This window comes from Nicotiana sylvestris, chromosome 6 (genome assembly GCF_000393655.2).
Source record: "Nicotiana sylvestris chromosome 6, ASM39365v2, whole genome shotgun sequence".
In the NCBI taxonomy this organism is placed as follows: Eukaryota; Viridiplantae; Streptophyta; class Magnoliopsida; order Solanales; family Solanaceae; genus Nicotiana; species Nicotiana sylvestris.
This window is the reverse complement of record NC_091062.1, coordinates 203,173,855-203,188,020: the sequence shown is the minus strand read 5'-3', so window position 1 is coordinate 203,188,020 and position 14,166 is coordinate 203,173,855. Positions and strand designations below refer to the sequence as shown.

Genomic DNA, 14,166 nt, shown 5'->3' with positions numbered 1-14,166 from the left:
AACCAAAGGTTAGGGCTCAAGTTCTTACCTCTTGGGGTGAAGGCCTAGCAAATTTTATTTGATAATCTTCAAGGGTTTAGGCAAGAATTGAGTGGAGATTTTATAAAAATCACCCTCTCCCTCTAGAACTTCCCCTCTCACTCTTTTTGCAGAAGAATATCTTAAAAGGGGTCTAATGGGGTGTTTTTAATGGGATGGGGTCGGGTTTTAAAAGTTAGAAAATAGGAGCCCCGACATGATGCGATCGCATAATGGACATGTGGCCCGCAAAAGGGACCGCAAAAATGGCCCCAAAAACCTAAACAAATTGTCCGGGTATGCGACAGAAATGCGGTCTGCATACCTGTTCTGTGGTCGTATAATACACCGCAGAACTGCCCCTTACAAAAATTCCAAGGGGATTATGCGATGACTATGTGGCCCGCATATTGATTATGCGATCGCATAATTGGCCGCATAGTTGACCTCAAATTAACCATCAAACTGTCTAACTCAGCGGTAACTATGCGGTCTGCATAGTTATTATGCGATCGTATAATGGACCGCAGAAACGCACTTTTCTGGAAAACATTATTCCTTAACTTTTTAATGCACAGATCGATCAAAAGGGTTCGAACCGCGACGAGCTTATTTTACAAATTTCTAACACATATTCCTAATTTGGTACTACGAGCTTTCGAGTTTTTGAGTAGAAATTTCACGGGGCCTTACACCTATACGTCGTACTCAACAAATAACATAGCAAATAGGACACAACTCCTAATCCCTCAAGCTAAGGTTAGACCAAACACTTACCTCGATACCACGAACACAGTTCAAGTCTCAACTATCACTTTAACTCTTAATTCCACCACCAATCCGCTCGTATCTAGCCACAAGTTACTTAACTATATCAATAAATAAATAAATAAATCCCAATGCATGAAAATAGGTTTTCTAAAGTTTTTCCCAAAAAGTCAAAAATTGCCCCCAGACCCACATGGTCAAAACCCGAGGTTCGAACCAAAACCCGAGGTTCGAACCAAAACCCGATTACCATTCCTCCACGAACCCAAATATATAATTTGTTTTGAAATCGGACCTCAAATCGAGGTCCAAATCCCCAAAATTTTAAAAACCTAGGTTCTACCCAAAATACCCAATTTTCGCCCATGAAAACCTTTGATTTGAGTTGAAATCATAAGAAAAGATGTTAAAGATTAATAAAAATGAGTTAGAAATTACAATCGATTTGAAAGAGTACTTGTCTTTGAAAAATCGCCCAAGAGTGTTTTGGTTTTGAAAGGGTTTGAAAAATGAAAGATTTTCGGCTAAGTTATGAATTTGCAGGTTACAGATGTCGCAATTGCGAACCCTTCAGAAAAATGACCTCTTTGCAATTGCGAAGATAATGTCGCATTTGCGACCCAGTTTAATTTCCGGTCACCTTCTCATTTGCGAGGGACTTTTCGCAAATGCGATATCGCATTTGCGGTAGAACAGTCGCATTTGCGACCAAGGCAGCCCAGGACGGTCATCGCATTTGCGATGCTTTCTCGCATTTGCGAGCCGAGGCTTCGCAAATGCGAAGCCTGCAGACCTGCAACATACCAACAATTCCTAAGTCCAGATTTCACTCCATGGCCTATCCAAAACTCACCCGAGACCTCGGGGCTCCAAACCAAACATGCACACTAACCCAAAAATATCATACGGACTTGCTCGTGCAATCAAATCATAAAAATAACATGTAAAACTCTCAAAACTGATCATTTTCATCAAGAACACATAAAGTTCATAACTCTTCAACCGGAGGTCCAAATCACGTCAAATAAACTCCATTTTCACTAAATTTCACAGTTATTATTTAAATACTTTAACACGTTTGTACCGGACTCCAGAACCAAAATACGGGTCTGATACCAATGGTTTCAAACATTAATTTTTTTCTTTATTTCATAAATAATTCAGCAAAATAATTTCTTTTAAAAATTGATTTCTAAGGCTTGGGACCTAGGAATTCATTTTCGGGCATACGCCCAAGTCCCATATTTTAATGCGGACCTCCTGGAATTATCGGAACACAGATCCGGGTTTGTTTGCTCAAAATGTTGACCAAAGTCAACCAAAATTAACTTATAACTCTAGAAATTTCTATTTCTCATATTTTCACATAAAAAGCTTTCTGTATATAGGTCCGAACCATGCACACAAATCGAGGTAAGGTAAAAAGGAGGTTTTAAGGCATCAGAACACAGGATTTGTTTCTAAAACAAGTGATGACCTAAAGGTCATCACATATTCTCTTCACCTGTACTATTAGGATTTATAGGAATATATCCCCTATAAATAGAAAGAGACATAAGAATAGGGGACAAGGGAGATTCACTTGTAAGAAAATACATTAATTTTATAGAGAGAATCTGACCATATTACAAGCATATGAAAACACCATTTTTACTAAGATTTTTGTCTAGCTTTTCCACTTGATCCAAGAATAACCTGAGTGTTCTAAGGCTCATCAATGATTCTCCATTGTCAGAAAGAATATCCACGGATCCCACCCCTTTTCGGGTGACTCACACGCTTTTATTTACTTAAATTCCAATAATTGATATTTATTATTATTTAATGCTATCTTTCACTTTTTTGGATTGTTGAATACTGTTATTTGTGCTCACATTCATTACCATTCGGTCAAATATACATGTTATCTGTCATAAAACTGAAACCCTTATCTTTTGAATATTATTATTAGCTAAGATTGACTCTTCTTTATTTAAATCTAATTGGTTGAATCAAGATCTGTATTTTGAGTCAAACAAAGACAGTAACCTACATTGAGAAATAATGAAGTTATAAGGCAAGTGTCATGTTTCTATCATTTTTATAATTTTCATTGAATTACTGTTGATTTAGAGTGGAGTCATGTTGTCAGAGACGGAACCATAATTTTAAGTTTATGGGTTCGAGATTCTAGCTCTTTTAAGTTAGTGGGTTCTAAAATAATAATTTGTATATATTTCATGAATTTCACAAGATAAATACAGAGTCTGCTCAAAAGCTACTGGGTTCGGCCGAACCCGTAAGCGTAGGGCTAACTCCGTCTGATGTTGTGTCTCACTGCAATTTTTAGTCCATGTAACAAAGCAATTAATTCTTAGGAAAGCTACCCAATCACCCTTATGATTGCTAAGAAATTTTTGTTGTTTATATATATTGATGATTTAAAAGATTTCTACACTATTAAGGTAACTTGTCTTAATTTTAAAATTTCAAATTTTGTGAAGAATAACATATGGATATCTTTTTGATAATTTGATATGTAGTGTTACAATGTTAGGGGTCGTTTGGTAGGGCGTATAAGAATAATGCTAAATAAGGTGCATTAGTAATGCATGGGTTAGTAATGCAAGCATTAGTTATACAGAGATTATTTCTTATGCATTGTTTGGTGTGGTATATTAAAAATTAAAATGCATTGCATAATTTTTAAGAAATTTAATTGTTTACAAAAATGCCCTCCATAGTCTTTAACTTAAGGGACTTTAAGGATAATTTTGTCTTTAGCCATGCTAATGCATGTATTAATAGACTTTGTATAGCTAATGTCATGATTTTCTATGCATTAGCTATACATAGAATAATACCAAATAGAGTGTATAATTAATGCTTGTATTAGTTATACATAGGAGGAAAAAGTGTACCAAACAAAGCATTACTAATACACAAAGCTAATGCATGCATTATTTTCTCTAACACACTCTACCAAACGACCTCTTAGTGTATAACTTAAACTCTTCCTCAAATACTTAATAATACTACAAAAATAAATTTTAAAATAGTTTATAAACAAAATTTATGTAAAATAATTTACTACTACATTATGTTGCATTATGTACCAATATGGCATTTTGGTAAAGTTTCTGCCATAATTTCTTACTTTTTCATAGAAAATTCAGAAATGGCACATAAGCACGATTATCTATTTTTCGTTTTTTATAAGGCGTCACGTACTCTACATGTGACGTCGCCGGCCCTACTGCCCGGCGGGAGACGGGAAGACGAAAAAATACAATGAAATGTGTGTTAGAAGCCTCGTATCACTATTATCTCCTCCGTCTCTGCGAGATTCATGAAAAGAAGGAAAATTCAGAAGCCCCAATTGGTTTCTTCGATAGGTCAGTCACTTCCTCAATTTTCATGTTTAATTGTGCAAAATGTTCGTTAAGCTTTGGATTTTGCTTCTTCTTTTCGTCCAGTCTATATGCATTGAACGAACTACAAATTATTACATTCGTCACGCTTTATTACTCGATTTTATTGCTGGTTATTTAGCTAGCTTTCAAAGATTAAGGGCTCAACAAAAACTAGTACTAGTATACCTTTTTAGTTTAAAGTCCTCTATATTCATTCTGTTTTGTACCGTCGGATTTCAATCGAAGTAAATAATTTACTTTTAACTCAAATTAGAGATTGTTTAGAACTATGGAATCTCTAGATATTGCAGTTGTGCCTATACTGACATACAAGTCTATGACCAGGCAAAAAAAGGCTAAAAAGAGTACTCGCAAATATTGGAACGATGAACAAGCCTTAATTCCGAAGTGGAACATATGCTTATGATAATTTATCCTGTAATATGGTTACAAGGCATTTGTGAGAAAGTAGTTAAGAAGTGTAAGAAGCTAGTCTTTTTGATTCAATTTGGGAATGGAAGTTGATTTGAGGACTCGCGACCAAATTATGGCTAGACATTGTAGCAGAATTAAAGATTCTATTGTTGGAGGTTTGGTTATGGGTTTGTCTAGAGGAAACTGATATTAGGGAATCGGGTTTATATTATTAGATGATTTCATTAAGTTTAATGAGTGGCTGTATATGAAGATGAAAAAACCAGCTGAAGTAACTTTAATGTTGGAATCTAGAACCTAGAAAAAATGCAGCGAGCAGTCTTCAAGAAAAATGTGTGAAGAAGTTAAACCTTTGAATAAAGAGATAAGCGGCATGATGCTCGTATATCCACTTCGAGATATTCTCTGGGTCTTAGTCAAATATAGCCAAGGGTATAGAATGAATCATCTCCTTCATGCGGTTAACACGTGACCAAAAGGTTTGACGTAAGCTCCTACTTTTGCCTGAAATACGTTGGACCACCTAACTCCGCGAAGTTCAGCGGGTTTATCTTGTTTGATTCATCAAACAGAAAACGAAATTCTTTCAGCATTTTAGCACGTTTGGTTTGAATGAAGATGATGCAAATGATATCTCAATAGATGATGTGTCTCTAGGATTTGAATACCCTGTGGATATGGACGGAGGAGACTTTTCTGATACTGACTAAGAAACCACCTTGGTCAAGTCAGCTGAATTTTAACATTCCTATCAACTCATCCTTGGCATCCGGCCAAGATGAAAGAAATGAGTCTGATGTTTCTGGCGGCAGAATGGAGTAGGTATGATGGAATGCCGATAGAAAAGGACAATTCAGTAAAGAATCCGTAAGAGCACTTTTGCAGCATAAAATGTAGAGAGCTAACCCTTCCCACCCTCACCACCCTTAACTAGAGAGACTCCTTCAGTTTTTATTGGATATGAACATGGTAGTTTCGGCTTAGCCACACATGGGTCCATTTTGATTAACCAAGAGAATAAAAGTGTGTTTCTGGAGACAAAAGAAAAGGCTGAAGATTTTGAGCTGGAATCTGGATATCAAGCAACAAACACCTATAAGTGGAAGCCACTATAGTGATTAATGCAGCATTGTTCACGGGTAGACTTAGAGTTGGTTGGCTCCCTAATGGCATTCCCATACATTCTGGTGTCAATTGGAGGACTTTGCCAACTAAGTTGCTTTGACACGGGTGCGGATTTAGAGGTCGGATCCTCTGAGATGTAAATTTTAAGGTTCGGAGATACGGATCCTAGAACCACCACGGGTTCGGGGATCCAGCTAAAAAAAACTCAAAAAAATAAAAATTTAAAAATATGTCTAAATTATGAGAAATTTTGTGGAATACTTACCTATAGCTTGTAAAGTGTGAATTTCTTTTTTATTCTCAAGTTGTAGGAGTGATTTCCTTCCATTCTCGGATTCTCCTACAAGTTACATAAAGTATATAAAATATAATAGATATCACATAACTACATAAGTAAAAGAGTTAGATATATAAAGATAAAGAAAACATACCTTTTAGGCTTTTCCTGGTTTTGTCGAAGAACTTGACATGAACATAGAGAATAAAAGACGTAATTATCATTCCTCTCACAAGTCACAAATTATAAAGAGTTAGTCATTCTCATTAAGTCAATCAAATAAGCATGAACACCAAAAAGACAAAAATAAACTACAATTGCAATCACCATTCTCCATGCAAAATTATATTAACATTGAATTATATAAACTAATAAAAAGTAGGAAGGTATAACTATTAAATTTTAGCATTTGAACAATAATATTTAGCATTCTTCCTCAATATTTTCAAGATCAATTTCTTACACGTCTTCAACCTCTTCTTCAAAGATTACTCCTTCTAGTTGAGGTTCATCTATTGATAAGTCAACTAGATCACTGGTGGCTTCATCAACATCAAAACGATCTCCACCTAAAGCAAAATTAAAATAAAAATGATTTAAAAATAAAAGAAATATAAAATCAAGAAAACATAGATTATAGACATACTCACATCCCAATACGTGCTTGGGCCACTTGTATATTTTTCTGTTTGACGAGAAAGCAAGCGAAGATTGTAGTGCACAAAAGCTAGATCTTCGGCTCTTGAAGTCTCGTACTTATTTCTTTTGATGTTATGGATCAACGAATAGGGCTCCAATTCCTTTAGCAACAATAAGAAACCAATTGTGAAAGCAATTTGTAAGCCAAGCTTTGCAAAAACGGAGCATTTACACCATGGTTTGCCCACCAAGATACAAGCTTCTCATACATCATAGCCTCAACCACATGAGAATCACTAATAAAACCACTCTCACTTGCGAATGCTCCATACTCCAAAGACGCTTGTTTTAGATCATTTGAATATTTAAAGTATTTTTGGAAGCATTTAACCCTATTTTAGGAAATCTCTCTATCCTCGTTAGGAGCAAGCCTTCGAACCTCATGGCCTTTTTTAAGTCATGACTCGTCGTAGTATTTTGGTACCAATGAATGTGTTATATAATATAAATGAGTGTTACTCTTATTCTACCTAGTAGCAAGAATTTCTTGAATTGTATCAAAAAAGTACGATTGCCCGATAATAATATCCTTTCCCTCTTTCTCAAAGATTATTGCCTTCACATTTTCGATCATTGTATCCCACATATCATAGACAAGATGCAACTTTGGAGCATCAAGATCGGCACCTCTAAGCATAGACACAATTGATTCCGTAAACTTTAAAAAGTACCCAATCCTATCCCACCATCTGTCATTCATTTCAAGGAATTTTATTTCACGCGTTTTAGCTTCAGTCGCTTTACCTCCCTTATAATTTCTCCAATCATCGTCGATCATCATTCTTTTCAATGATACTTTCACTTGATGAATATGACTAGTCATGACAACATGAGATGCAAATCTCGTTTCGGCAACTTTCAACAAAGACAACGCCGAATGCTTTTGAAAAAGAGCATGAGTTATATCATGATTCAACACAAAAAATTTCAAGCTACTAGCTTCACCAATCAAATCCAAAATCCATTTGTAATTTACAAATTGAGTTGATTTTTCGGAAGGTTGACACATACTTTTTAATGCAAGGTTCAAACAATGAACAACACATGGTGTTCAAAATATATGTGAAAAAGTTTGCTCAACCGTGAAACGACAAGCTTCATATTACTTGCATTATCGGTGATAACTTGAACAACATTACTTGCACCAACCTCTTCAAAACCTTGAGATGAGAACCATCAGATTTTTTCACTGGTTAAGGGTATATCAGGATATTTTACTTGTAAGAAGCCATGAGAGAGACCCCTTATGTTTCACTTTCCAAGTCTTTGAGCAAAGCAAGGTCATAACAATTTCCAAAATTAAATTTAACTCCTGATCAACTGCCAAACCTAGTCAGAACATTACTTACAACAAAAAATGAACAGTAACAAACCTCTGACAATCTGCTGAAATGATGAAAAAACCTACCATCATCAACTTAAAACAGAAATGAACATGCTAAGAGTTCATTAGTTTTACACTACGGCAGAACTCAAAGGGGAGGCATTACATTTGCACCTCATATAACAGAAGAATATCTCCTCATCACTTGATCTTTTCCTTCCTTTTAAAAAAAAAAAGATTCTCCTAATCACATGATCTGTCATCAAACATAAACCAGCAGCACCTGCGCTGGAATTTGTATGTCCTGCTTCAAACATCATAGAAGATAGGACCAGAGACTCATGGATTAGAAGTCTAAAGTAATTATCCCACAACTAAATGCCAAACAGCAAGCCCTCCTGTAACAAAAAAGAGTAGTTCAAGCAAGAAAGGCAAGGACACAAAATTCTCAAGCATAACTCAAGCGACTATAAAAGGAAACCTGGTTCTGAAAATGCATTATGCCAAATGATGCTATTATTGTATAGACACGCAAACCAAGCTAAAATGCAACAGCATCAAGTACAAGATGCTGACACAGGTAAGAGCAAGACTGGCTAATAGCAAGGCACAAGGGCAATACACGTAGTTTTCCATGTTTGGGGAAAGGTAAGAGATTCTCTAGATTGAATTTCTTCATCCATTCATTTTTTCGTTTTAGTAGTAGGGGAAATCTGAAAATGTGCCCTAAACAATTACCTAAATAGAACTATTTATCCAGGTTATATGCAATGCAACAAATATTTTCCTTCAGCCTTGTTTAGTCTAGGATTACCATGTACATCCCACATATGAAACCATTGCGCAGACGTATTATACTAAATCCTGGAAGAAATGAATGACTTAACCATGCAAAAGACAGTAAAAGCTTTAGTGGGAGCAGCAACTGAAACAACCACCACACAAATGTAATATCCCAGAAATAGAGTGCACCGATTACTTGAACAACATTAAATCAATTGAAGAGGTTGGTGCAAGTAAAGTTGTTCAAGTTATCACCGATAATGCAAGTAATATGAAGCTTGCCGGTTCTACGGTTGAGCAAACATTTTCACATATATTTGGGACACCATATGTTATTTATTGTTTGAACCTTGCACTAAAAAAAAGTATGTGCCAACCTTCCGAAAAATCAATTCAATTTGTAAATTACAAATGGATTTTAGATTTGATTGGTGAAGTGAGTAGCTTGAAACTTTTTGTGTTGAATCATGATATGGCTCATGCTCTTTTCCAAAAGCATTTGGCGTTGTCTTTGTTGAAAGTTGCCGAAACGAGAATTGCATCTCATGTTGTCATGGCTAGTCGTGTTCATTAAGTGAAAGCATCATCAGAAAGAATGGTGATGGATGATAATTGGAGAAATTATAAGGGAGATAAATTGATTGAAGCTAAAATGAATGAAATAAAATCACTTGTAATGAATGACGGATGGTGGGATAAGATTGAGTACTTTTAAAGTTTACGGAACCAATTGTGTCTATGCTTAGAAGTGCCAATCTTGATGCTCCAAAGTTGCATCTTGTTTATGATATGCGGGATGCAATGATCGAAAAGGTGAAGGCAATTATCTTTGAGCAAGAGGGAAATGAACTTATTATCGGGCAATCGGACTTTCTTGATACAATTCAAGAAATTCTTGCTGCTAGGAGTAGCATTCCTTTACATTGTATGGCACATTCATTGGTACCAAAATACTACCACGAATCATGGCTTAGAAAAGGCAATGGGGTTCAAAGGTTTGCTCCCAATGAGGATAGAAACATTTCCTTAAATAGGGTTAAATGCTTCCAAAGATCCAAGTGATCTGCGTCTTTGGAGTATGGAGCATTCGCAAGTGGGAGTGTTTTTTTAGTGAACCTCATGTGGATGAGGCTATGATGTATGAGGTGCCTCTATCTTGGTGGGCTTGGTGTAAATGCTCCACTTTTGCCAAGCTTGTCTTACAAATTGCTTTTACAACCGACTTCTTCTCCTTATTGCAAAAAGGAATTGGATCACCTATTCGTTGATCCATATCATCAAAAAAAACTAGTTAGAGACTTTAAGAGCCGAAGATCTAATTTTTGTGCACTACAATCTTCACTTGCTTTCTCGTCAAAAAGAAAAATATATAAGTGGCCAAGCAAGTATTGGAATGTGGGTATGTCTATAATCTATGTTCTCTTGATTTTATATTTTAAATCATTTTAATGTTGCTTTAGGTGGAGTTCGTTTTGATGTTGATGAAGCCATCGATGATCTAGTTGACTTATCAATAGATGAACCTCAACTAAAAGGAGTCATCTTTGAAGAAGAGGTTGAGTATATGCAAGAAATTGATCTTGAAAATATTGAGGAAGAATGCTAAATGTTATTTTTCAAATGCTAAAACTTTATAGTTATATTTTCCTACTTTTTATTGGTTTATGTAGTTCAACGTTAATGTAACTTTGTTCGGGAAAATGGTGGTTGCAATTGTAGTTTATTTTTGCCTTTTTGGTGCTCATACTTATTTGATTGACTTAATGAGAATGACTAACTCTTTATAATTTGTGACTTGGGAGAGGAATGATAATTACGTCTTTTATTCTCTATGTTCGTGTCAAGTTCTTCGACAAACCAGTAAAAGCCTCAAAAGGTATATTTTCCTCATCTTTATATATCTAACTCTTTTACTTATGTAGTTATGTGATATCTATTATGTTTTATATACTTTGTGTAACTTGTAGGAGAATTCGAGAATGGAAGAAAATCACGCCTACAACTTGAGGGAAAAAAAGAAATTCACTGTTTACAAGCTATGTAAGTATTTCTCATAATTTAGGGATATTTTTATTTTTTGAATTATTTTTAGTCGGATCCTCGCACCCGTATTGATTCTAGGATCTGTATTCCCGAATGTTAGCCCTCATTTGGCCATACATTTTGGCAAGTTTTTTTCAAAAAAATTTTGAAAACATTGTTCGTCCATAGATTAGTGATTTGTTTTTGAAAAATTTCTGAAAATATTTTTCAAGTTTTCAAAATCTAGTTTATGGTAGATTTTGGTTGAAAATCAAGTTCCTACTCACAAAACTTCAATTTTTTTTCAAATAAAATGCATGTCCAAACATAATTTCAACTTCCAAAAATTATTTTTCAAAACTACTTCAAAAATTATTTTTTCAAGTTTCAACTCAATCTATGTCCAAACGCTAGCTTAAACTTTGCATCTCAAATGATCCGCACCCGTGTCAGAGCAACTTGTGTGAAGAGTATATACCAACTACGTAATAAATTTTGAGAATGTAGAGTACATCCTTGTACAAATGTTCTTTTGTGTTTCTGACTTGACATATGGGAAGCCCATGTTACTGGATGGTAGAAAAACTGAATGGAAATAGAAGCCAGCTGCACTGCTAGGTCAATGTTATCAAGTTGTTAATGTACCATCAGAAAGAAGGCTGGATACTGATAAGCGGCATCTTCCATCGTATTTGGAACAAAGCCTGTTTAGCTGGATCCCCAATCGGTATGGTTGCTCAACAATGCTGATCAATAGTTTCCTTGTCACCTGGGGGTTTGAATATCTTCATATTCTTGCATAGCGCAGAAGTGAATTGAAATTATTCATTGAAACTGATAAAGCATATTTTTACTGGCAGGAGACTCCTGCAAATACATGATACCATATTTAAGTCAAAAAATGAGGTTCAGCTAAGCTGGTATGGTACCATATTTAAGTCAGTTAACCTGCTATGGGTTCCCATTTAAGTTACCGGTCCCTGACAGGTCAGTGTATGCTATTTGGCGGATGCTCTCTTTTTACATTTTCATCTTCTGTGCTAGTGTCATTGCTCCCTATTCATCAATTCTGCTTTACAGCAAATTTTTACACTTGTACATTTAATGAAAATTTGAGTTGATCTAGTCATTGTTGATATATTATCACCCTCTGCAGGGTTTTCTGGTTCATCGTCGCCTGTATATTGTAATTAGAAAACTCCCCTCTCCACGCTCTTCCTTTTGAGTGCTAGTCATTTACTTTTGTTGCTTTTACAGTGTTGTGCATCCTTTCCTTGTAAATAATTTAGATCTTGTGATGTTTCTTTATCCGTTTTCAATAGGAATATCTGAGGAGAAGCAGAGTCATTAATCTTGGACTTCATTCATTTCCATTAATAGCTTTTGTCCTCTTTTCCTTTCTTTTTGTTCATTACATGCTTATAGTACCAGCGGCGGATCCAGAATTTAAATTTTATAGGTTAGATTCGCAATTCTACCAAATTCTCATCTAATTTAATGGGTTCAAAATTTATTATTTAACATATTTCATGATTTTTAGGTAAAACTACGGGGTAGTATGAGCGAAAGTTATGGGTTCAATTGAACCTAACTTCTAAGCGAGATACCCATGTGTATAGTACCATGCGAGAAAATTTCAACATATAAGATAAGAGGGTATGATGAATGGAATATCATCACGAAAAGTTTGGTTGGAATTTTGTAATACAGTGATTACTGTTGTCTTTTGGTCAATTTATGGTCACCTCTCAGGTATAGTATCAGCCTTTAGGACTAAAAGTTGGTTCATCACGATAAAGTTTGGGAGACAAATGTGACGGATTTGGAAAAATCAAAAGAAAAAAGTGGTCTGATTTGTCCAAAGGTGCTGAAAAAGAAATAATGGCTCTCTAAAAGGAAAAGCACATAATATTCCCAGGCTTCGATCTCATACTATAACACTTTTGTTTTTTTTTCCCTCCAACCCTTCATTTCAAGCGTGTCGTGCACTGTCCCCAAGATAATCAAGTGCATAAATGGTCGAGTAGTTAATCAATCAATTATGTCTTACTTCTATATTAGTTGGATTGGCACTATATGTTTCTATATTTATTCTGCTCAATTCATGTTCAGTGTCATAGTTTAACTAACTTTAAAATGATCATAATAAGCCTATTAGTAGATAAAAGGTTATTATGCTAGTTTTTTGTTGCTGCATATTTTTAGATTAAGTTTCACTTCACTCTAAAATTGGGTTAGCTATCTGTTAAACAACAGTCAGTTTCACTGCACAAAGAAAGGTCGATCCCAGTTAATTGAAAGCATTTTTGGATACAAAATTTGTGAAGCTTCTCGAGTGGTTGTAATCACTCCATTTTGAAGCAACGAGCAAAAGAATCACTGGTGAATCAAATAAAGCATGGCCATGCTGCATCAAGGAATTCTATGATGAACTTGATTCTGATATCAACGAAGATGGAGGTTGCGGTCTTGTGCTTTTATTACTCGTGGATTTGGCAATCGGAGGAGATTGCGACGACGGCAACGTTGAATCTGATATCAATGGCGAAGATGGAGGCAGCGAGCTTTTGCTTTTATTACTTGTGGATTTGGCAATTGGAGGAGATTGCGAAGAAACTGGCAATGGATTTGAAGTGGGAGTCTGACTATTCGAGCTGCTCTGAGGTTTCTTGCTGTCCCCTTCACTTACCTTGTCCTCCATCCGATGATGCCGAACTTTAGTAGACTTTAAGCTCATTGGAATGATACAATGGCAAAAGAAACCTACACCAACAATTACTAAAGTTATTAAATTTCTCATACCAGCAAGTTGGACAACATAAAATTTCAAACTTAAGAACCATTAACCCGTAGAATTAAATGCGGAATATTAGTTCAATGGCTGCACAAAATAATGCCCTGAGTTTGTCAGCCATTGAACTCAGTAGGAATCTTCCGCAATGGCTGCGACAAGCGTTTATTTCTAAGAAAGTTCCTGGACAAGTACTGCATATATCTTCCTACTGTGGGTTGTCAACTTGTCTACAGTCAAGAACAAGCATTGACACTTCTATGAAACTAGCAAGAAACTTCCTGATTCAACTACATGTTGAGAAAACGACAGTAACGTATTGGAACAAGTCCGACCTAATATCAATTAATTATGTTTTCAATTTAAACAGGGCCTTGGCTCATCTGGTAAAGTTGCTGACATGTGACCAGGAGGTCACGGTTTGAGCCGTGGAAACAGACTCTTGCAGAAATGCATGGTAGGCTGCATACAATAGACTCTTGTGGTTCGGCCCTTCCTCAGACCCCACGCATAGTAGGAGCTTAGTGCATTG

General features: G+C 35.7%; 1 protein-coding gene and 1 long non-coding RNA gene across 7 annotated transcripts in view; one reads left to right on the top strand and one right to left on the bottom strand.

Moving 5' to 3' along the window:
• Positions 1-3,923: 3,923 nt before the first annotated feature.
• Positions 3,924-13,644, top strand: LOC104222414 (uncharacterized). 5 transcript variants are annotated; one of them, XR_011400370.1, is made up of 5 exons: positions 3,924-4,160; positions 10,282-10,697; positions 10,789-11,570; positions 11,704-11,830; positions 13,100-13,644. It is a non-coding gene; the product is annotated as an uncharacterized lncRNA (long non-coding RNA). The 5 variants fall into 5 exon arrangements; XR_011400371.1 differs by having other exon boundaries at positions 4,524-10,697; positions 13,171-13,644; XR_011400368.1 differs by having other exon boundaries at positions 4,524-10,697.
• LOC104222415 (deSI-like protein At4g17486) overlaps positions 13,104-14,166 on the bottom strand; it is a 2,852-nt gene continuing 1,789 nt past the window's right edge. For both annotated transcript variants that reach the window (XM_009773651.2, XM_009773650.2), the window contains exon 3: positions 13,104-13,606. In XM_009773651.2, coding sequence (XP_009771953.1) covers positions 13,266-13,606 — 341 coding nt within the window. In that variant the 3' untranslated portion in view covers positions 13,104-13,265. The remainder of the gene's footprint in view (positions 13,607-14,166) is intronic.